This window comes from Mercenaria mercenaria, unplaced genomic scaffold (genome assembly GCF_021730395.1).
Source record: "Mercenaria mercenaria strain notata unplaced genomic scaffold, MADL_Memer_1 contig_2160, whole genome shotgun sequence".
Classification (NCBI taxonomy): Eukaryota; Metazoa; Mollusca; class Bivalvia; order Venerida; family Veneridae; genus Mercenaria; species Mercenaria mercenaria.
In genome coordinates, this window is record NW_026460201.1 from 25897 (window position 1) to 49857 (window position 23961).

General features: G+C 37.3%; 1 protein-coding gene across 3 annotated transcripts; it reads right to left on the bottom strand.

Annotated features, from left to right (window-relative positions):
• Nucleotides 1-97: 97 nt before the first annotated feature.
• Nucleotides 98-23756, bottom strand: LOC123527098 (uncharacterized). Of its 3 annotated transcripts, none has more exons than XR_008369012.1 (4): nt 22690-23756; nt 22263-22323; nt 21563-21983; nt 10924-11060 (listed from the first exon to the last, which is right to left on the bottom strand). XR_008369012.1 is itself a non-coding variant. In XM_053533242.1 (3 exons), exons 2-3 carry the CDS (start codon nt 11020-11022, stop codon nt 710-712), a joined length of 1527 nt encoding a protein of 508 aa, XP_053389217.1. In that variant the 5' UTR covers nt 11023-11060; nt 21563-21701; the 3' UTR covers nt 98-709. The 3 variants fall into 3 exon arrangements, 1 of the variants encoding a protein (XP_053389217.1); XR_008369011.1 differs by having other exon boundaries at nt 21563-21986; XM_053533242.1 differs by lacking the exons at nt 22263-22323; nt 22690-23756 and adding an exon at nt 98-2092 and having other exon boundaries at nt 10879-11060; nt 21563-21701.
• Nucleotides 23757-23961: the final 205 nt, after the last annotated feature.

Below are 23961 nucleotides of genomic sequence, written 5' to 3' on the forward strand. Positions count from 1 at the left end.
CCCAAGGTTATGTCCAGAAAAATTTAAATATGAAAGGGGCATAATTTGGTCAAAAATACAAATCAGAGTTATAGGGATTGTTACGAGACATGCAGATGATGATGATAAAGATACATTTTAAGTTTCAAGTTTTTATCTTATATTATACTAAAGTTATAACAAGAAAGCGAAGATTTCCAAAAAAACTTTAAATATGAAAGGGGCATAATTCTGTCAAAAAATACAATTAGAGTTATGGGAATTGTAACCACATATGCAGAAGATGATTATAAATAAATTTTTAATTTCAAGTCATAATCTTTTAAAGTACCAAAGATATGTCTATAAATGAAGCTTTCGAAAAAATCTAACATGAAAATAATTCCAAGTATAAAAACATTGACCAATTTGGTTAACCAAGAGATGGCCCATATAAAGCAAGTCCAAAATGAGGTCAAGGTCAAACTAAGGTCAGGTGATGTGTGAAGATGAGGAATGGTCATAGGTTACATCTGCATTAGTATCAAGTCATTCTAGTAAGGGGTATTGATGCTAGACGAAACGGTCCCATTTGGTTAACCGGACGGACGAACGAACGAACGAACGGACGGACAGGACAATCACTATATGCCTCCCGCATCAGTAGATGCCGGGGACATAAAAATAGCATAAATTAAAGCTCTGATCATGTTTTTTTTCACAGAGATACCAGCAACCTTGTCTATTTCAGCTACTGTTGAAAGTAATTGATAACCGGTTGGAAAAAGCCGTATCGTCCTCTACGTTTTTTCTTCTTTTCTTGTTTAGGTGGCAGATTGACTTGTGCTGTGATTATTTTGGTAGTATCGGTGAAATTTGTTCTGAAACGATCTACATCGTCGCCTATAGTTGCCTTTTTGCGACACTGTCTGAGAGATGCGATGCGCGCTTGAAAACCTGGTCGCTTTTCCAGTCGTTCACTTTCAATCAGCAAATCAATGTGTTCAACAACACTCAGTGGATCGGGTCTAAGCGCTATCTGCCTAAGGATGTTGTTGCATTCATTTATTTTGTCCATCAAGTCCAATATATCATCTTCTAGATCATAGAGTTCGTCATACATTCGTTCTACAACTTTCTGCCTCGTCATTGTTTCTCCTTCAGCACGACGGTACTTTTCAAGTTTTTCAGTGTATGTCTTTTGTTTCTGGACGGTGATGTATTCAAATATGTATGGCGTGTTTCTGTGAATATTCCAGAAACAGCGATCTGGGCATTGTGTGCAGTAGCCGCTCCGATCCATCGCCCAACATCCCATTTTGTCCTCATCGTTTGGTATACAACAATCTTTGTGACATGTAACATGACAGTTGAGACAATTTGTAACATGACGTCCTTTCGGTAAGTCTAACTGCCTCTGTTCCGTCTCCGACACAGTGTAAGTGAAGTCACTGTTTTCCTCAATTTGTGTCTTGTAATCCTCTAATATTCTAATTTCAACGCGCATTTCTTCAACTTTATTGAGACCAGCATCTAACTTTGGTAGAAGATTTTCCATAGTTATTTCTATGACTTCTCGCTGTTCAAGTACATCTCTTGTCTGTCTTAAACTCTTCGTTTCCATCTTTGTAAGCTTGTCGAAGAACATCTGAAAACTTTTGCATCCCATATCCCAAAACATCGATGAAAAACTAGACACATGTTCGCCAGTATTTTCCGCGAAGAGGCCAGAGTTATTGAATGGGAAATACTGCTCGTGTGGCAATTTTGCTGCTTTTAATGCAGACAGCACAGGAGGGCGTTTTCCATCAGCAAATGTAATAAGCATGCAGAAATTATCTGCTATATCTTGACCAAAAAGTGACATAATTGCATTGAAAATATACATCTGCGTCGGAGTCAAGCGAGCATCAGGTGCTTTGATAAGAAAGCAGACAGCGTCGATGAAAAGGACGCCAGTATCATCGTCTCTAGAAAACAATGTTCGAATCTGCTCAATGATTTCCTTGTCTCGATCAATCCCACGTGTATCTCCAAATCCTGGGGTGTCGATTATGTTCAATGTGTAGTCTAGGCGGCTGCCTTTCAAAGGATTTATCGTGTAGCATGTGATCCACTGTGTTTGTGAGACGGCCTGAAAAGTACACGTTTATTTAAGCAGCCATTATATTTGTAGTATTGAGTAACTTTACAAAAAGTTTTACATTTTTTTATTAATATATATACAAACAAGAGCTCGTAGAACACGAAATGCCCCCCTTAACGCATTCAGTAATTGCACAAGGAACAGAAACTATTTGGTCATTGTACACAAAAGTTCTACTATTTTGGGTCAATGTGACCTTGACCTTTTGACCTCAAAATCAATAGGGGTCATCTGCTGGTCATGAACAACCTCCCTATTAAGTTTCTTGATCCTAAGCCCAAGCATTCTCAAGTTATCATCCTGAAACAGTTTAACTGTTCCGGGTCACTTTGACCTTGATCTTTGACCTACTGACCTCAAAATCAATTGGGGTCGTCTGCTGGTCCTCCCTATCAGGTTTCGTGATCCCAGGCCCAAGCTCAAGTTATTGTCCGGAAATGGTTAAACTGTTCCGGGTCACTGTGTCCTTGACCTTTGACCTCAAAATCAATAGGGGTCATCTGCTAGTCATGACCAACCCCCTATCAACTTTCATGATCCTAGACCCAATCATTCTTGAGTTATCATCCGGAAATCGTTTAACTATTCCTGGTCACTCTGACCTTCACCTTTGACATACTGACCTCAAAATCAATAGGGGTCATCTGCTGGTCATGATCAACCTCCCTATTAAGTTTCATGATTCTAGGTTCAAGCGTTCTTGAGTTATCATCCAGAAACCGTTTAACTTTCTTGGTCACTGTGACCTTGACCTTTGACCTAATGGCCTCAAAATCAATAGAGGTCATCTGCCGGTCATGTTCAACCTCCCTATTAACTTTCATGATCCTAGGCCCAAGTGTTCTTGAGTTATTATCTGGAAACCGTTTAACTGTTCCAGGTCACTGTGATCTTGACCTTTGAGCCACTGACCTCAAAATCAATAGGGGTCATCTGCTGGTCATGAACAACCTCCCTATCAACTTTCATGTTCCTAGGCTCCAGCGTTCTTGAGTTATCATCCGGAAACCAACTGTTCTACATACCGACAGACCGACGTCTGCAAAACAATATACCCCTCCTTCTTCAAAGGGGGGCATAAAAATGTACATCTATGTCACAATTACTTTTAGTGTACTGACATGGCCAAAATTGTGCTCTGCACATCGTCTCGTTGGCGAACAATCTATAATGCAATTAATGTTTAAGAAATTACGAGATCGAGCAGACATGGAATACTAGTTGACCTTTGATTTCCTCGTCTGACCTTGTCCTGACATGTCCAGAATTTGCGTTCTTAACGTACATCGTCTTATTACGACACTCATTTGTGCATAGTTATTGGAAAAATAGATACGAAGCACACAAAAACTAGAATGTCCCTGTAGGACACAGGGTGTGCCCCCCACTGGTACATTTGTCATAAATAAGGGGCAATAATTCAAATGTTTGCAGTCTTAATGGGGTATAGCCTCAACAAACATTTTATGAAAAGGATTCATTATTCTAGGCCCTATACTTTTTGAGCTATGAGCATCACAAACAAAAAATCCATTATTTTGGCTATTTCAAGAGCCATAACTCTGTAATAAGAGCTAAGATTCTCAAGAAGAATGCCAAGTGTGCAAGGTCACATCACGATAAAGACTCCAGCCAGGTTTCCTGAATTTACATCAATGATCAAATACTTTTTGAGCTAGGTATATAATTAGGTGAAAAAGTGCTTTTTTTTACTATTTCAGGGGCCATAACTTTAAAAATAAGAGGTGGAGCCAGCCAAAAAAATAGAGGTGTGCAAGTTTATATCATGATAAAGACTTATGCGAGTTTTCAACCATTTATATTAAATACTTTTTGAGCTAGGTGTGTCACAAGGTGAAAATGTACATTTTTGACTATTTCAGGGGCCATAACTCTAAAAATAGGAGGCGGACCCAAATGAAAAATAGGAGGTGCACAAGTTCATATCATGATTAAGACTCATGCAAGGTTTCGTGAATCTATATCAAATACTTTTTGAGCTAGGCATGTCAGAAGGTGAAAATGTGCATTTTCGACTACTTCAGGGGCCATAACTCTGAAAATTGGGGGCAGACCCAAATGAAAATAGGAGGTGCGCAAGTTCATATCATGATTAAGACTCATGCAAGGTTTCATGAATCTATATCAAATACTTTTTGAGCTAGGCGTGTCACAAGGTGAAAATGTGTATTTTTGACTATTTCAGGGGCCATAACTCTGAAAATAGGGGGTGGAGCCAGATAAAAAATAGGAGGTGCGCAAGTTCATATCATGATTAAGACTCATTTGTAGGTTTCGTGAATCTATATCAAATATTTTTGAGCTAGGCATGTCACAATGTGAAAATGTGCATTTTTGACTATTTCAGGGGCCATAACTCTGAAAATAGAGGGCGGAGCCAGATGAAAAATAGGAGGTGCGCAAGTTCATAGCATGATTAAGACTCATGCAAGGTTTCATGAATCTATATCAAATACTTTTGAGCTAGGCATGTCAGAAGGTGAAAATGTGCATTTTTGACTATTTCAGGGGCCATAACTCGGAAAATAGGGGGTGGAGCCAGACGAAAAATAGGAGGTGCGCAAGTTCATATCATGATAAAGACTCATGCAAGGTTTCATCAATTTATATCAAATACTTTTCGAGCTAGGCGCGTCACGAACTTCGGACGGACGGTCGGACAAGACCAAATCTATATGCCCCCACCACTCATGGGGGGCACAAAAACCGAGCCATTTAACCTTTGATCTCACCGTAGGCCGAAGTTGTGTTTTGTTATTTGAAAATTCTTTCGGGAGTTAAAAAGAAATGAAGCGGACATGATTTTGAACAAACAAAAAGACGAATAATCGAACCAAATGAATATACCCCGAGCGGTTTTTGGGATCATTATTACCTAGTTAAAATATGGTGTTCGTATATCAGTTAACCTGATGACTTACTAGAATTTATATCAAAAAGAACTATACATGTTCTAGGAAAATTACTTTGTAACACGTAATTCTGTCGGCTTCAAAATGAGGCATACTTTTTCTAAATTGAATTTACTGAGGCAATTTAAAGACATTTCTGGAAGTTGTTACTGCGCCACCTTTAGTGCAGTTGCTGATCTGTTAGTTCCATTTTCCTTTGGGGTTAAATATAAAGTGGAATAGCTGCAGACGGTCCCGGACAATTCGAGTTAATCGGATGGAAATGTTTCAGCAGGTAAAGCCTAATATCCCATTTATATATAATGGAAAGGAAAATGCAATGGAAAATGGAGATGCACGTTTACTAGTAAGAAGACGGAAAATAATGAAAATACATAATATGCTTGTTATTGTTTATTTTTTGCAAGATAGTTATACCTGTTTCGTTACTATATGTGTAGGAAATCAGACACTATAGAACATTTGTTAAAATAGATGATCTAAAAATGAGTAATATTTTGCAAATATCATTCCAAGTCTAAATATTTTATCTAATCAGCTCAGAAAAAGCATGGATACCAAAGCGGAACTATTTGAAAAAGACCTCTAGATAGGTCCTTACCAGGATACTACGAACCAAAATTGGTGAAAATCCATCTATTCGGTGACCATTCAGGTGGCTCATGGCAAGAAGTCACTAAAAGTTGTTTTTTCTCTCTATTTTTAGCTCTGGCGGGCCTCTAACAAGTTGTTAAGTGGAATCATCTGAACAAGAGATCGTAGAACACAAAATGTTCCACAGATGCATCGAGTTATTGTACACTTAGGAACAGAAATTATTGGTTCAATGTGCACTGGACGTTTGACATACTGACCTCAAATCAATAACGATGGGTCATTGACCAGTCATAAGTAACCTCAGTATAAAACGTGATCTTAGACCAAAACATTCTCTAGTTATTTGGCCAAAACATTTCAACTGGATCAATGTGACCTTGACCTTTGACCTACTGACCTCAAAATCAATGGGAGTCATCTGCTGGCCATGTTTGTTTGTTTTGTTGGGTTTAATGTCGAACCGACACATTTATAGCTCATTATTATGGCGACTTTGCTGGTCATGATCAATCTTTCTATTAAGTTTTGTGATCCTAGGCCCAAGCGTTCTCAAGTTATCATCCCGAAACGGTTTAACTGTCTAGGGTCCTTTGACCTACTGATCTCAAAATCAAAAGGGGTCCTCTGCTGGTCATGATCAACCATCCTAGTAAGTGTCGTAATCCCAAGCGTTCTCAAGTTATCATCCGGAAACGGTTTAACTGTTCTGGGTCACGGTGACCTTGACCTCTGACCTACTGATCTCAAAATTAATAGGGGTCATCTTCTAGTCATGATCAACCTCCCTAATAAGTTTCGTGATCCAAGGCCAAAGGGTTCTCAAGTAATCGTCCTGAAACTGTTTTGGGTCTCTGTGTGAACATTAGAATATGAATTTTTGTTTCTAAAATATTTTAAAAGTTCCAAATCAAGATAAAAATATGACCGCGCCGGGAATCAAACCCCGGACCGCCGTGGCAATAAAGACATTTTTCCGTAATCAATAGCGCTATAGCTGAAGTAGAGAATAATGACTTCAAAATATAGATGTTTATAATCGTGATAGTTTACCTGGATTAAAAGCGTGACAAACGCTTTTCGATTTTCATCGTAAAAAGTAGTAAAAACAGCAAATTCTCATGTGTTTCCGTAACATAAAGTTTGTCAGTAATTAAGTTTTAAAGCCTTCTTAAGAAATATAGCATTTACTTCAAGATACCTAAAAAAGATAAGATGATTTTTTAAGTTTTTTCCTATACAAGTCTATGTTAAACTTTGGACCACTGGGGCGGGGCCTCTTTTCACCCCAGGGGCATAATTTGAACAATCTTGGTAGAGGACCACCAGATGATGTCACAAACCAAATATCAAAGCCTTAGGTGTGGTTTTGGACAAGAAGATTTTCAAAGTTTTTCCTATATAAGTCTACATAACTATGTGACCCCCCCCCGGGGCAGGGCCATATTTGACCCTAGGGAGATAATTTGTATAAACTTGGTAGTGGACCACTATATGATACTACATACCAAATATCAAAGCCCTAAGCCCTGTGGTTTTGGACAAGAAGATTTTCAAAGTTTTTCCTATATAAGTCTATGTAAACCATATGACCCCCGGGGCGGGGCCATATTTGACCCTAGGGGGATAATTTGATCTAACTTGGTAGAGGACCATTAGATGATGCCACATACCTAATATCAAAGCCCTAGCTACTGTGGTTTTGGACAAGAAGATTTTTAAAGTTTTTCATTTCGGTTGCCATGGCAACCAGAGTTCTTCATGGATTTCAATTCTTTGGGCAATTTTGATAGGGGGGCACAAGAATCATTTCTGTGAAATTTAGTGTAAATCTGCCCAGTGGTTTTGAAGAAGAAGATTTTTGAAATTTACAATATAGCCATAATGGGAAAACAAGAGGGTCATGGTGACCCTGAATCGCTCACCTAAGTAATATGAGCCACATGTTTTAAATGGCACACTGATGCTAAAATATTAGAAAGTTGGTCACATTCATGGTCACTGAAAGTCAGTTTTAAGATCGGTGTGCAAAACTGTACATGTCATCCAAATTTCAAGGCTGCATCTTAAAAAACAAGAATGTAGGTCAGTAGGTCAAGGTCACAGTCAAGTGACCCCCTAATCGCTTGTGGTCATCAGGTAATTAATTAAACAGTCTAGGAAATATGATCAGATAATTTTTTAAGCATTTATTCCTATATAACTCATATAACAAGTGACCCCCAGGGCGGGGCCTCTTTTCACCCCAAGCAGAGTTCTGCATGGAATTCAATTCTTTGAACAATTTTGAAAGGGGGCCACCCAAGGATCATTCCTGTGAAGTTTGGTGTAATTCTGCCCAGTGGTTTTCAAGAAGATTTTTTTAGAAAATGTTGATGGACGGACGACGGACATTGAGCGGTCACAAAAGCTCACCATGAGCCTTTGGCTCAGGTGAGCTAAAAATGCAACCCCTATTGCATACACAAGGTTTTTCTTTGATTTCACCAGGTGACCTATTTTTTTAACCCAGATGACCCAACTTGACCTAGATTTCATCAAGAAAATCATTCTGATCAAATTTCACGAATATCCAGTCAAAAATGCAGCCCCTATTGCACACAGTTTTTCTTTGATTTCACCAGGTGACCTAGTTTTGACCCAACATGACCCAGATTCAAATTTGACCTAGATTTCATCAAGACAATATTCTGACCAATTCTCAGTTTCAAATTTTAAATATGGCCTCTAGAGTGTTAAAAAGATTTTCCTCTGATCTGGCCCAGTGACCTAGTTTTTGACCCCACATAAACCAGATTCGAACTTGGCCTAAAGATCATCAAGATAAACATTCAGGTCTTCCAGCATGGCCTTGCCAAAAAGTAGGAGAAAAGTAGGTGGTTCCTACACAAAAAAGTTGGAAAAAACAGGAGGTTTGCCGACAAAAAAGTAGGAAAAATAGGAGGTTATTAACATAAACTGTATTCCAAACACAAACCAAAACACTAATAAAATGCAACCAAGCACCCTCAGCAGAGCATCACAGCGGAAACTAGAACTATCACAGAAGTGATGTATGTACCCCCCACATGCACTGACACCCTACATTACAATTTGACGCACACAAGACTGCATAATTATGTGGACTGTATGTATAGTAACAAAAATCAAAGTCCCATAACTCTGCAGAATATTTTTCTGAAAGAACCTAACATGCACCATGCACAACTAGGGTTACTATTGATCACTTGTGTGAAGTTTCATTAAATTGTGTGCATGGGTTCAGGTGATTTAGCACGCACAAGATTGCATATGCAGACTCTATGTATATAGTAAAGTAACAAAAAACAAAGTCCCATAACACTGCAAATGTTTTTTTTCTGAAAGAACCTAACATGCATCATGCACAACTACTGTTGTTACTGATCACTTCTGTGAAGTTTCATTAAATTGTGTGCAGGGGTTCAGGAGATTAGGCGCGCACAAGATTGCATATGCAGCCTGTATGTATATACTATATGAACAAAATACAAAGTCCCATAACTGTGCAGAATATTTTTCTGAAAGAACCTAACATGCTCCATGCACAACTAGGGTTACTATTGATCACTTGTGTGAAGTTTCATTAAATTGTGTGCATTGGTTCAGGTGATTTAGCGCGCACAAGATTGCATATGCAGACTCTATGTATATAGTAAAGTAACAAAAACAAAGTCCCATAACTCTGCAAATGTTTTTTCTGAAAGAACCTAACATGCACCATGCACAACTACTGTTGTTACTGATCACGTGTGTGAAGTTTCATTAAATTGTGTCAAAGGAATGAGAAGCGATGGTGCGCACAAGATTGTGTCTACTGACAGATGGACAGACGGACGGACAGATGACCTGAAACCAGTATATCCCCCTTACAACTTCGTTGTTAAGGGGGTACAACAACTATACTTATGGAGTTTCCAAAGGTTAAGATATGGCTTGGTAGGATTATAGGCACGTTGATATGAGACAATGTATTGCAGGAGGCACCAAATGCATGTAGAAACTTTTGAAAACCTTGAAATAATGCTGGGGGTCTGAGAGCCGCAAGGGTCCACGGTGGATCCAGGGCAAAGCCCTAGCCAGGGGTCCAGGGGGCTGCAGGCCCCTCCCCCGGAAGCTGTGAAATTCTAGTAATTTCAGAGACATACAAATCATTTTTTGAGGTTCTTGTATGAATGTATCTATACAGAGTATTTCATCTTGAAATGGCTCCAGAAACTGCTAGCAATATATCAAGAGTCCATCATCTGGAAATATAACTACTGAAAAGGCTGTTCTATTTTTTTCCTTTTTTATGTCAAGCAAAAAAGTAGAAGTAGGACGTTTCCATCAAAAAGTAGGAAAGTGTAGGAGGCATTTAAAAAAGTAGGAAAATGTAGGAACGCCGGAAGGCCTGAACATTCACAGTTTCATTAAGATAGGGTAATAAATGTGGCCTATACTGTTAACAAGCTTTTCCTTTGGTTTGACTAGGTGACCTCGTTTTTGACCCCACATGACCCAGATTCGAACTCATCAAGACAATTATTCTGACCAATCCTCATGAGTTTCAAACTTAACTGTGGACTAGTGTTAACAAAATGTTCCTTTGATCTGATCTAGTGACCTAGTTTTTGACCCCACATGACCCAGATTCAAGTTTTGGCTAAAGTTTTATAAAGGTAGGGTCATAAATGTGGCTTCTAGCGTGTTAACAAGTTTTTCCTTTGATTTGACTGGGTGACCTAGTTTTTGACCCCACATGACCCAGATTTGAACTTCACCTAGATGTCATCAAGACAAACATTCTGGCAAAACTTTATGCTCAGGTGAGCTAAAATGGGAGAAGACCTTATAATGATTCTACAAACCAAATTTAATGAAGATCCATCAAGCGGTAAATGAGAAGTCATGTAAAAGTTCTTCTATTTTAATCTCTAGTTGCATTTCAAAGGCGCCAAGCTGAGCCATTTCAATAAAGTTGATAGACCATACCAGGAGAGAAAATGACCATGTTAGTGTAATTCTGATAAGTACCTTCAAAGGAGGTCTCCTGTTTAAGTAAAAATGCTGATGCAGGATGATGGACGACTGATTCCTGACCATCCACCTATACTAACAGCTCACCTTGAACAAAGTCAAACTGGCATTTGAAATGCATTATTTATGTTCTTGTTTGCCATAACGTAATTGTTACAATTTTGCACTTTAAATGGTTCTTGTTAAAAGAGTACTGTCAACAGATATTACCTGATCAGTGTCTCTATTCATCTCTTCATCTTCTAGATCAACAAGTGTCAGCCTGTATGGGTCATTCCAGTTTACACCAAGTATGTAATTGATCATTCCGTCAACCAAAGTACTTTTTCCAGTTCCAGTTGCCCCAACAAGCATTAATGTTCTCTCTCTTGAATGTGTTTTGTTAGCATTTCCTGAAATAAATAAATAAATAAATAAATATCTTTGCACTAAAGACTAAAGTCAAACCTTAGCACTAAAGACCAAAGTGATATCTTTGCACTAAAGACTAAAGTGAATTCCCTAAACGAAAACTTCCGCCCAGAAAAATCTGAGAAAAACGCCTAAGTTGTAAGGCGGACTCCGCATATTGCAATTTCAGGCTGATATAACACGGATTCCGCCTATAAGCAGGAATACGCAGTGAAATATGCAACTTATCTAAGGCGGAAACCAGTTAAAGAAATCCACATAGCAAATACTAAACAAGAGGGTCATGATGACCCTGGATCGCTCACCTGAGTAATATGAGCTACATGTTTCAAATGTCAAACTGATGATTTTTATAAATTTTTTGGAAGATTTTCCGATGTACAATCAAGTAACCCCTGGGGCGGGGCCAATTTTACCTCGGGGTCATGATTTGAACAAAGTTTGTAGAAGTCTACTAGGCAATGTTACATATAAAATATCTAAGATTTAGGCCTTCTGGTTTATTTTTAGCAAATTTATGAAGATTTCCCTTTGTAAAATCAAGTAACCCCTGGGGCTGGGTCAATTTGACCCTGGGGGAGTCAAGATTTGAACAAATTTTGTAGAGGTCCACTAGGCAATGCTACATGTCAAATATCTAAGCTCTATGCCTTCTGGTTTATGTTTAGAAAATTTTGAAGTTTTTTCTATGTACAATCAAGTAACCCCATGAGGTGGGGTCAATTTGACCCCAGGGGTCATGATTTGAACAAATTTTGTAAATGTCTACTAGGCAATGCTACATGTCAAATATCTCAGATCTAAGGCCTTCTGGTTTATTTTTAGAAATTTTTTGAAGATTTTCCTATGTAAAATCAAGTGACCCCTGGGGCGGGGTCATGATTTGAATAAATTTTGTTGAGGTCCACTAGGCAATGCTACATGTCAAATATCTAAGCTCTAGGCCTTCTGGTTTATTTTAAGAAAATTTTTGAAGATTTTCCTATGTAAAATCAAGTGACCCTGGGGCGGGGTCAATTTTGACCCCGGGGGTCATGATTTGAACAAATTTTGTAGAAGTCCACTAGGCAATGCTACATGTGAAATATCTAAGCTCTAGGCCTTCTAGTTTATTTTTAGAAAATTTTGAAGATTTTTCTATGTACAATCAAGTAACCCCATGGGGTGGGGTCATGATTTGAACAAATTTTGTAGAAGTCTACTAGGCAATGCTACAAGTCAAATATCTTAAGATCTAGGCCTTCTGGTTTATTTTTAGAAAAAATTTGAAGATTTTCCTATGTAAAATCAAGTGACCCCTGGGGCGGGGTCATGATTTGAATAAATTTTGTAGAGGTCCACTAGGCAATGCTACATGTGAAATATCTTAGCTCTAGGGCTTACTGTTTATTTTTAGAAAATTTTTGAAGATTTTCCTATGTAAAATCAAGTGACCCCTGGGGCGGGGTCTATTTTGAACCCGGGGTCATGATTTGAACAAATTTGGTAGAGGTCCACTAGGCAATGCTTCACACCAAATATCTAAGCTCTAGGGCTTCTGGTTTTTGAGAAGAAGATTTTTAAAGTTTTTCCTTTCGGTTGCCATGGCAACCAGAGTTCTGCATGGAATTCAATTCTTTGAATAATTTTTGTAGAGCTTCACCCATGGAACATTCCTGTGAAGTTTGGATGAAATTGGCCTAGCGGTTTTTGAGGAGATGTCGTTTAAAGTAAAAGTTTACGGACAGACGCCGGATGATTCACGCCGGACGCCGGACGGTGAGTGATCAGAATAGCTCACCCTGAGCCTTTGGCTCTGGTGAGCTAAAAATAGCAGGAAAAAAGTCTGCCTTAAAATTCCATCTACAGAATTCACTAGCAGGAAATCCACCTTAAGAAATTCTTAACAGGAAAAAAGTCTGCCATTTGGTTAATAAAAGAATCTAAAAAATGTAAAGTACAATGCTACATGTATATCAAAATTTCAGTGTCTTAACAATTGTTAGCTTTAATTAACTGTAATTTTGACCTTCAGTTTTATAATTATTTAAGAAAAATAAATATTTTGACAAAATAAGAAGCATTAATTGGAAATCATGTACTGATAAATACATTTACATGTTACTAAGAATTAACAGTCATGAAAACTGATGACAACAAGGAATCGGTATAACTGAATGATGCTCCCCGATGCATGTGCTTTTCCCAATATGGGGAATAACGTATTGGAAACCAAAAACAAGAGGGTCATGATGACCCTTGATCGCTCACCTGAGTAATATGAGCCACATGTTTCAAATGGCAAATATAAAATATAAAGAAAGTAGGTCAGTAGGTCACATTCATGGTCACTGAAAGTCAGTTTTAAGATCTGTGTGCTTAACTGTACATGTCATCCAAATTTCAAGGTTGTATCTTAAACAAGAGCTGTCCATAAGACAGCCAAGCTCGACTATTCGAAATATTGTCCCAAAAGCAGGAAAATATGACCCAAAATGTTATAATATCAAGAGTTTTAAGTTCAAAAGGGGACATAATTTGACCAAAATGCATATCAGAGTTATGGGACTACTTTTATAACCGGAAGGCACATGTAAAGTTTCAATTCAATATCTGCATTAGTTTTGGAGATAGTAACTTGCATGTAAAACTTTAACCAGAATTTTCTAAGTCCAAAAGAGGGCATCACATGCCCAAAATACATGTCAGAGTTATGGGACTTGACCCAGTGAGGTTGGTAATTGATCTAGAAAATGAAAAAATAAGTTTCAAATCTATATGCCTTTAAGTAATAGCTGTATGTACTTGCACGCAAAACTTTAACCAGGATTTTCTAAGTTCAAAAGGGGGCATAATTTGGCTAAAATGCAGGTCAGAGTTATGGGACTTGGTGCTATCAACTAGTTTTATAACCCCGAAGACACATGTGAAGTTTCAATTCAATATCTGCATTAGTTTTGGAGATAGTAACTTGCATGTAAAACTTTAACCAGGATTTTCTAAGTCCAAAAGGGGACATAATTTGCCCAAAATACATGTCAGAGTTATGGGACTTGACCCAGTGAGGTTGGTAATTGATCCAGAAAAAGAAAAAAGAAGTTTCAAATCTATATGCCTTTAAATAATAGCTGTATGTACTTGCATGCAAAACTTTAACCAGAATTTTCTAAGTCCAAAAGGGGGCATAATTTGGCCAAAATGAAGGTCAGAGTTATGGGACTTGGTGCTATCAACTAGTTTTATAACCCCCGAAGACACATGTGAAGTTTCAATTCAATATCTGCATTAGTTTTGGAGATAGTAACTTGCATGTAAAACTTTAACCAGTCTCTAAGTCCAAAAGGGGGCATAATTTGCTCAAAATACATGTCAGAGTTATGGAACTTGACCCAGTGAGGTTGGTAATTGACCTAGAAAAAGAAAAAATAAGTTTGAAAGCTATATGCCTTTAAATGATAGCTGTATGTACTTGCATGCAAAAACCTAACCAAGGTGTGACGTTGACGCCGACTCCAGGGTGAGTAGAATAGCTAGACTATTCTTCGAATAGTCAAGCTAAAAACAAGAAAGTAGGTCAGTAGGTCAAGGTCAGTCAGGTGACCTCTAATCACTTGAGGTCATCAAGTAATTATGATTAAACAGTCTAGGAACTATGATCTTATAATTTTTAAGTACTTTTTCCTACATAACTCATATAACAAGTGACCCCCAGGGTGTGAGAGATCCACTAGGCAATGCTACAAAGCAAATATCAAAGGCCTAGGCCTTGAACTTTAAGACAAGAAGAGTTTTAATTTTTTTCCTATATAAGTCTATGTAAAACTTGAGACCCCCGGGGCAGAGCCTCTTTTCACCCCAGGGTAATAATTTGAACAATTTTGGTAGAGGATCACAAGGCAATGCTACATACCAAATATCAAAGGCCTAGGTCTTGTGGTTTTAGACAAGAAGATTTTTAAAGTTTTTTCCTACATAAGTCTATGCAAAACTTGGGACCCCCGGGGCGGGGCCTCTTTTCACCCCAGGGGCATAATTTGAACAGCTTTCATAGAGGACCATTAGATGATATCACATGCCAAATATCAAGGCTCAAGTTTTTCCTTTCAGTTGCCATGGCAACCAGAGTTCTACATGGAATTCAATTCTTTGAATAATTTTGAAAGGGGACCACCCAAGGATCATTCCTGTGAAGTTTGGTGTAATTCTGCCCAGTGGTTTTCAAGAAGAAGATTTCTTTAGAAATTGTTGACGGACGGACGACTGACGATGCACGACGGACATTGAGCGGTCACAAAAGCTCAGCATGAGCCTTTGGCTCAGGTGAGCTAAAAACAAGAGGGCCATGATGGGGTCATCCGGTAAATATAATTAAACAGTCTAGGAAATATAATCTGATAATTTTTGAAGTACTTTTCCTATATAATTAACTCATATATCAAGTGACCCCTGGGGCGGGGCCTCTTTTCACCCCAGGGGCATAATTCAAACACTCTTGTTAGAGATCAACTAGGCAATGATACATACAAAATATCAAAGGCATAGGCCTTGAACTTTCAGACAAGAAGATTTTTAAAGTTTTTCCTATATAAGTCTATGTAAAACTTGGGACCCCCAGGGCAGGGCCTTTTTCACCCCAGGGGCATAATTTGAACAATTTTGGTAGTAGACCACTAGGCAATGCAACATACCAAATATCAAAAGCATAGGCCTTGCAGTTTCAGGCAAGAAGATTTTTAAAGTTTTTCCTATATAAGTTTATGTAAAACTTGGGACCCCCTGGGTGGGGCCTCTTTTCAACTCGGGCATAATTTGAATAATCTTTGTAGAGGACCCTAGGCAATGCAACATACCAAATATCAAAAGCCTATGCCTTGCAATTTCAGACAAGAAGATTTTTAAAGTTTTTTCCTATAAAAGTCTATGTAAAACTAAGGACCCCCGTTGGCCGGGCCATATTTCACCAGAGGGGTATCAGAACACTCTTGGTAGAGTCCCACTATATGATGCTACATACCAAATATCAAAGCCCTTGGCCCTTTTGTTTTTGACAACAAGTTTTTCCCTATATAAATCTACAGAAACAATGTGACCCCCAGGGCGGGGCCATATTATATCCTAGTGGGATAATTTGAGCAATCTTGGAAGAGGCCCACTTAGATGGTGCTACATACTAAATATCAAAGCCCTAGGCCTTATGGTTTTGGACAAGAAGTTTTTCAAAGTTTTTCCCTATATAAACCATGTGACCCGGGGGTGGGGCCATATTTGACCGTAGGGGGATAATTTGAACAATCTTGGTAGAGGCCCACTAGATGATGCTACATACCAAATATCAAAGCCCTAGGCCTTGTGGTTTTGGAAAAGAAGGTTTTTGAAGTTTTTTCCTTTCGATTGCCATGGCAACCAGAGTACTGTATGGAATTAAATTCTTTGAAAATTTTTTAAAGAAGACCATCCAAGGATCACCCCTGTAAAGTTTCATAAAAATTGGCTTGGTGGTTTAGGAGGAGATGTTGTTTAAAGGAAAGTGTGGAAGGACGGACAATGGACGGACGGACGGACACCGGACGGTAAGCGATCACAATAGCTCACCCAGAGCCTTTGGCTCAGGTGAGCTAAAAATGGAGATAATAAAAAGAAGAAAATTTAATAAAGGGAGATAATTCAAAAACTAGATAAGGTAGAGTTATGGTTCTTTGACACTGCACTTGCCGTCAGTGGCCTCTATCATTTTGTCAAGTTTCAATGAAATGCCATTAAAAATTTTCAAGTAATGCTCCGGACAAGCCTTATTTTGTATAATAAAGGGAGATAATTCAAAAACTAGGTAAAATAGAGTTATGGTTCTTTGACACTGCACTTGCCGTCAATGGCCTCTATCATTTTGTCAAGTTTCAATGAAATGCCATTAATACTTTTCAAGTAATGCTCCGGACAAGCCTTATTTTGTATAATAAAGGGAGATAATTCAAAAACTAGGTAAAATAGAGTTATAGTTCTTTGACACTGCACTTCCCGTCAATGGCCTATATTATTTTGTGAAGTTTTAATAAAATGCCATTAACACTTTTCAAGTAATGCTCCAGACAAGCCTTATTTTGTATAATAAAGGGAGATAATTAAAAAAAAAAACTAGGTAAGGTAGAGTTATGATTCTTTGACACTGCACTTTGTCTCAATAATTATGTGAAGTTTCAATCAAATGCCATTAATACTTTTCAAGTTATACTCCGGACAAAAGTGTAACGGATGGACAGACGGACGGACGGACAAAGCGGCAATTATATGCTCGCCCTTCTGGGAGCATAAAAATAATTATGTCTGCTTCTGACCAGGATAATATGAATAAAATAAACAGAAAAAATATATTACATTTCACTTTTGATTTATATGTCTTATGTATTTGATATATATAAAAGCACTTAATTACTGTAGCTGATACCTGGTATTATGCTATTCACATACATCTGCTGTGCCCCACATGGGACAGTATTCCAAACTAATTACAAACCATCATTTGACCTCCAAAACTGGTGCTAATTTATTTACAAATTATGAAATTCATTAAGTCAGTCTAACTTTTACGACTAAGCCCTAAGGCGGAATACTGGTAAACTTACCAGGATTCCATGTCGATCTTATTTTAGCAAGAAAATCTTTGCTAGACTGATTTTTTAGACAGTTTCCTGCTTATTTAAGGTGAATTCTGGTTTAGATTTTCTTATGGGGATACATTAGCACTAAAGACTACAGTGTCAACTTAGCATAAACGTCTAAAATGATATCTTTGTACTAAAGACTAATGTGATAACTTAGCACTAAAGATTTAAGTGATAACTTACCTCAAGCAACTAAAGTGATATCATGGCACTAAACTAAAGTGATAACTTAGCACTAAAGACTAAAATGATATCTTTGCACTAAAGTGTAAAATGATATATTTGCCATAAAGACTAAAGTGATATATTTGCACTAAAGACTAAAGTGATATCTTTGCACTAATGACTAAAATATTATCTTTGCACTAAAGACTAAAATGATATCTTTGCACTAAAGACTAAAATGATATCTTTGCCCTAAAGACTAAAATGATATATTTGCACTAAAGACTACAGTGATATATTTGCACTAAAGACTAGTGATATCATTGCACCAAAAACTAAATTTTAAATGATATCTTTGCACTAAAGTCTAAAATGATATCTTTGCACTAAAGACTACAGTGATATATTTGCACTAAAGACTAAAATGATATATTTGCACTCAAGATTACAGTGATATATTTGCACTAAAAACTAGTGATATCATTGCACTAAAGACTAAATTTTAAATGATATCTTTGCACTAAAGACTAAAATGACATGTGAGCCAATGACCCAAAAATCAAAATAGATCTTCCTCATTTAATGGTACTTAGTCATTGTGTAAAATTTTTGAAAGCCATACTGTGAAATCATTAATGTTCATGGGGGACTAATTTTCCTGGATTTTGTGGTTGATTCAATCTACGAAATCTAATCCCAACGTACACGTAAAATCTCCATTCATTTTATGTTCAGACTTTGAGATCCATAAATTTACACCCCCACAGATTGCAGTTTTGACCAAAACCACGAAAATTTATGCACATGAAATTAAATGATTTCACAGTATCTACTATGCGCATGAAAGGGAAAAAAGAAAAAATACCAGAAATTAACTCAAGTCCCTGTGACATTGACCTTTGAGCCACTGACCCCATAATCAATAGGAATGATCTTCCTTTAATGGTACTTAGTTAATTATCATTTAAAGTGTTATAACCACAGCTAATATACTTTATGACAGTTACAGAAACTATTTTCTGTCACCTGGTCACTATGATCTTGATCCCAAAAAATAGGAATCCTTCTGAAGTGGTGATTAATCATTCTGTAAAGTTTCAAAGCTGTAGCTATTACACTTTCTAGCATCGAGCAAAGCAAAGAAAACAAATATCCAGAAATTAAGTCAGTCCCGGAGACCTTGACCTTTGAATCACTGACTTCTTCCTCTTGTGGTATTTAGTCATTGGGTAACATTGAAAGCTGTAACTATTACACTTTTTTACTTGTAATCCGGAAACCATTTCAGCCTCCAGGATAATACAGAAACAAAAAATTATCACAAATTAAGCCTGGTCTCTGTGACCTTGACCACTGAGCCACTGACCCCAAAATCAATAGGAATCTTTCTCTAGTAGTATTTAGTCATTGTGTAAAGTTTGAAAGCTGTTTTATTATTGCAGTCCAGAAACTATTTTCAGTCTCCAGGTTACTCTGACCTTGACCTTTGAGCTACTGAGTACCTATTTTTGTTATAAAACACTGTAGCATGTATCACCCATCTTTATGGAATACAAAAATTAATGTATTTGCTGAACTTTTGAATTTAAGTTTGAACTATTTTCTGACTGGTATTTTCCAAAGTTCTCCAGATAATTTTTTTGGCCAATGAGTATTTACTCATCATATTTTTTTTGAAAGAGTAAAATTGTAAAATCTGAAATTGACTAGGAGTAATTTTACTCCTGAAAATTTTAATGAATGTGAAAAAAACAACAACCAGAAATGAGTTTTATAACATATTTATTGGGTACATAACACCCATGAATTTGTTTGCAGTTCAGTTAATTCAATATTCAAGTTTTTACTTCTTCTTTTCTCCCTTGGCTTGCTTTGGCTTCATTCACCAAAAAATATGGAAGTTCAATATTCAATATACTAATATAGATCTACCTTTAGTTATATTTCTGGGATCATTTTTGTTGGTTTAAAAAATTCATAGCGTTTCACTTCTCCATTCTTAGAAAAAGACATTTTTGTTGTTTACACTGCAGTGGAAGTTGACATTTTAAATCGACACCGCTTTAAAATACACTACCGTACCGTCAATATTAATTCCCAACTATTTGATTTACGCACACATTGAGTGTATAATAAAGTTTAACCTAGGTCTATCGAGTACCATTCAATGCGTGTGTATGTTCAATGTGGGAGAATGCCTACCGTGCTCTGTTACATAAACAGAACTATGTAAAGCGCCTTTGAACGTGAAATTGATCATGAAAAGGGCGCTATATAAATCTGGTATAATAATAAAAATAATAATAAAGCATCCAGACGAATCAGATTTTGTTTACGCTAGTAAAAAGTAATTGCGTGCGTTTCTGTAATTTCATATACATTTTTATACACTTAAAAATTATCAGACATGCGTATATGCATTATTTGAAAGCGTAATTTACGCTAATACGCATCTTATCTGGAGCCCTGGTTATTTCTTTGTAATTTGAATTTTTATTGCCATCGTATAAATTAGGTGATCATCACAAGGTTTGAACTTTCAAGCCCTATGTCAAACATTTGCCTCTGAGCATTATTTTGAAAACTGTCCTTTACTATATAATAACAAGAGCTCCACCAAGCGGGCAATAAACGCCAAAAGGGTTACATCATAGGATGGGAGCAAAATTTAAAGAAAGAACTTGACTGTTGTAACCCAAAGGACTGGAACAACAAAAGGAAAACTTCAAAAAAACAAATCCAAGTCCACAAAAAAAATATTAAAAGTCCACAAAAAAATCCTTATCAGGTACAGGTATGTAAAAATACACCTAAAAATTGGCGGTACCATCCATGTTGTACCACAGAAAAGTGGTCTCGGATTTTCCCTACGGCCAACAATAAAAAAAGTTTCAAAAAAGCTATTTATAGTAACATAAAAGGGAAGATATTCAAAACAAATTATTGTAAGTGAACAAAAAAGAGATCTGCCAAATAAAAACAAGAGCACTGCAATGCAGAGCAATATACACAAAGCAAAGTTATATATGACCTTAGACCCTTAAGTGTGACCTTGACCTTGAAGCAAGTCATCCGGAACATGCGCTCTGCATGTCGTCTCAGTTTGGTAAACATTTCTGCAAAGTTTCTTTGAAATCCTTCCAGCAGTTCAAGAGTTACAGAGCGGACACGAAACAAACTGATATGACTTTTGACCCCTAAGTGTGACCTTGACCTTGAAGTGAGTCATCCGGAATATGCACTCTGCACGTCGTCTTGGTGTGGTGAACATTTGTGTCAAATTTCTTTGAAATCCTTCAAGGCGTTCAGGAGCGGACACGAAACGAACTGATATGACCTTTGACTTCTAAGTGTGACCTTGACCTTGAAGCGAGACATCCAAAACATGCGCTCTACACGTCGTCTCAGTGTGGTGAACATTTGTGTCAAGTTTCCTTGAAATCCTTCAAGAGGTTCAAGAGTTACAGAGCAGACACGAAATTGCTAATGGACAGACGGATGGACGGACGGAGACAGACACCAGCTTCATAACATAATACGTCCCTTCGGGCGTATAATAAACAATTTATGATCTTCTTTAGATATTTAAATATAAATGAAAAATAAAAGGTAAAATAGAATCTATGAGATACAGATAAAAGGATAAATTATCTCCAGGAATCTAATTATTACATCCTTACCAATGACCAATTTTCTGGTTTTTGCTTGCTCATTCCTGGTTTTAATGTTCTCTTGTAATGGAAGTTTCTTTAGAGGAATGTTAACATCTGTTCTCTCAACATCTTACATGGAATCCATGATATGATGAGCTGCAGATTGAACTGTTGTAACAGTATCACTTATTTCACTGTATGGACCTTCTGACTCAGCATTTAACATCCTGACTTGGAATAAGTATTCTGTGTCCGACTTCAGGTTATTCAATGTAATTGTGCTGTTTGAAGTGAGCTCTGGATAGAACCGCCATTTTGCTACTCCATCAGCTTCTTTAAACCTCAACTGGTAGTTATGATTTTCATAGAGTTGTACTGGGGGCTCCCAAACCAGACAGACTGTATCGACATGTACTTGACCAACCACATTAGGCTTACCAGGTTTGGTCTGCTTAAAAGGTAAAAATATGAAACTGTATAAAGGCAGATTCCTGGTGATAATTAATCAAAAGACTTTGTCTATGAAAACCTATAACGTAATCAACAATACATGTATATCCAAAATAGTTAGTGCGTCTTTATAGTAGATAAAGAATGAAACTATCTTTTCAGTTACAGGCTATTTATAAAAAAAAATACCAGTTAAAAATAAATATATGCATGATTCAGTGTCACAGATTACTAAAATTAGACATTGATCGTCTTAGTTACATATATATATACCTACCGATTCTTTGCCTGAGTTCTGTTCATCCTTTCCCTGATCTGGTACATTTTTTAAACCATTGCTATAATGCAAATGAAAATCAATACATGTAATGATATTCACTATATATTAAACAGAGTTTGGTTTGTACAATTGTCAATTTAGCTTTCAGATAATCAAATACATTTATCATTATTCACTCACTGCCAATGATCTGAAGTTAATCAAGTGTAAATGCAGTTGAAATTCAACATCTCGAACTCGCTTATCTTAAAATTCCAGCTATCACTAAAAATATGCATGAAATATCATTTTAAATTAAAACCCAGTTACATTGGAGTAAAAAGAGCGATCCCTTGGAGTTTGAGATACTGAGTTTCAACTGTATTTGTCTGTTAACTAAAACTCACACCAATAAATTAGATTAATGATGATTGTGAAGACTTACGAATGGTTTGAAATTTCCCCAGGACTTCTCCCTTTTGATCCAGAATCTGTTGAAACTGCTTCGTTTTTGGTTATATGAAGAATTTTGTGTGTGGCTGTTGAAGAATCTTGCCTATGCGCATGTGCACATTGTGGGCATAAGTTTAGGAAACACACTTTACAATACCTTTCTGGATTTGTCTGTTGTCCAGACTTCCAACATAACTGACAGAACGCATCGACACCTGTTGAAGAAAGAATTAGCGTATGACCTCTAGTGATCTTCTGTTTCATATGAACTGACTGGCAGTCAATGCACTGGACTTCATCACATTCGGCACAAAGACATACAGCTGCCTTGTCATCTATGCCATTGTATTTGCAAGGTTCGCACATGGTTTTCCCGGACAGATCCTCATGGATGAAAAGTGTATGTGTTCTTGTAGCTTTCTGTGTTCTATGGACATTAGTACATATGTCGCAGTAAAGCTCTTCACATTCTTTACAGCTTGTGGTTGCGAAAGTTTTTGTCTGCACAAACGTGCATGTGTCACAAAAGAATACTGCTTCTTGTGTTAATTTGTATTCCTTTAGGCCATGATGTCTTGTTGCTTTTTGTGACCGATGAACTGTAGTACAAGAGTCACAGAAATACTCCTTACAGTTGATACAAAATGTTGCAGCCTGCACATTGAGTTTGCTCTCTTTACATGTATTACACTCTGGAATGGAAACTGTTGAAGCTAGAATATTTGAAGTATCATTTACACGGCTGTTAACTGTCAAGTATTGATCCGTAGCTGCTCCCTTAGATACCTCAGTTGTATCAACTGCAGATGCCTTGATTTGATTTGTATCTGTCAGACTGTCGACTGTTTTGTCTCTAGATTGTTCTTGTGTACAAGGTTCCTCTGCTGGTCGGGGCTCTGATCCAGCTGGGGTCATAGGTTCCTCTGGCCGGGGCTCTGATCCAGCTGGGGTCAAAGGTTCCTCTGGCCGGGGCTCTGATCCAGCTGGGGTTTTAAGGTGCTCTTTCATGGTGTTGTTGGCCTCTGCATTAGCGTCTGAATTATTGTTTGTTCCTGACATCTTCTCATTTTCAACACAGCTATCACTATCGTAACTGTGACAGTCTGTTCCTTCCTTTTCCTTACCCTAAAGTACATTTGAATATAATGTGAGTATATTTTTTATCAAACTAGAGCTGCTTTTGAGAAAAGCGCATGTCTCCCACAACTGCCTAATCATCTGAATAGTAGTATAAGATCGGATAAGAAATGTTCGAGCTACCCTA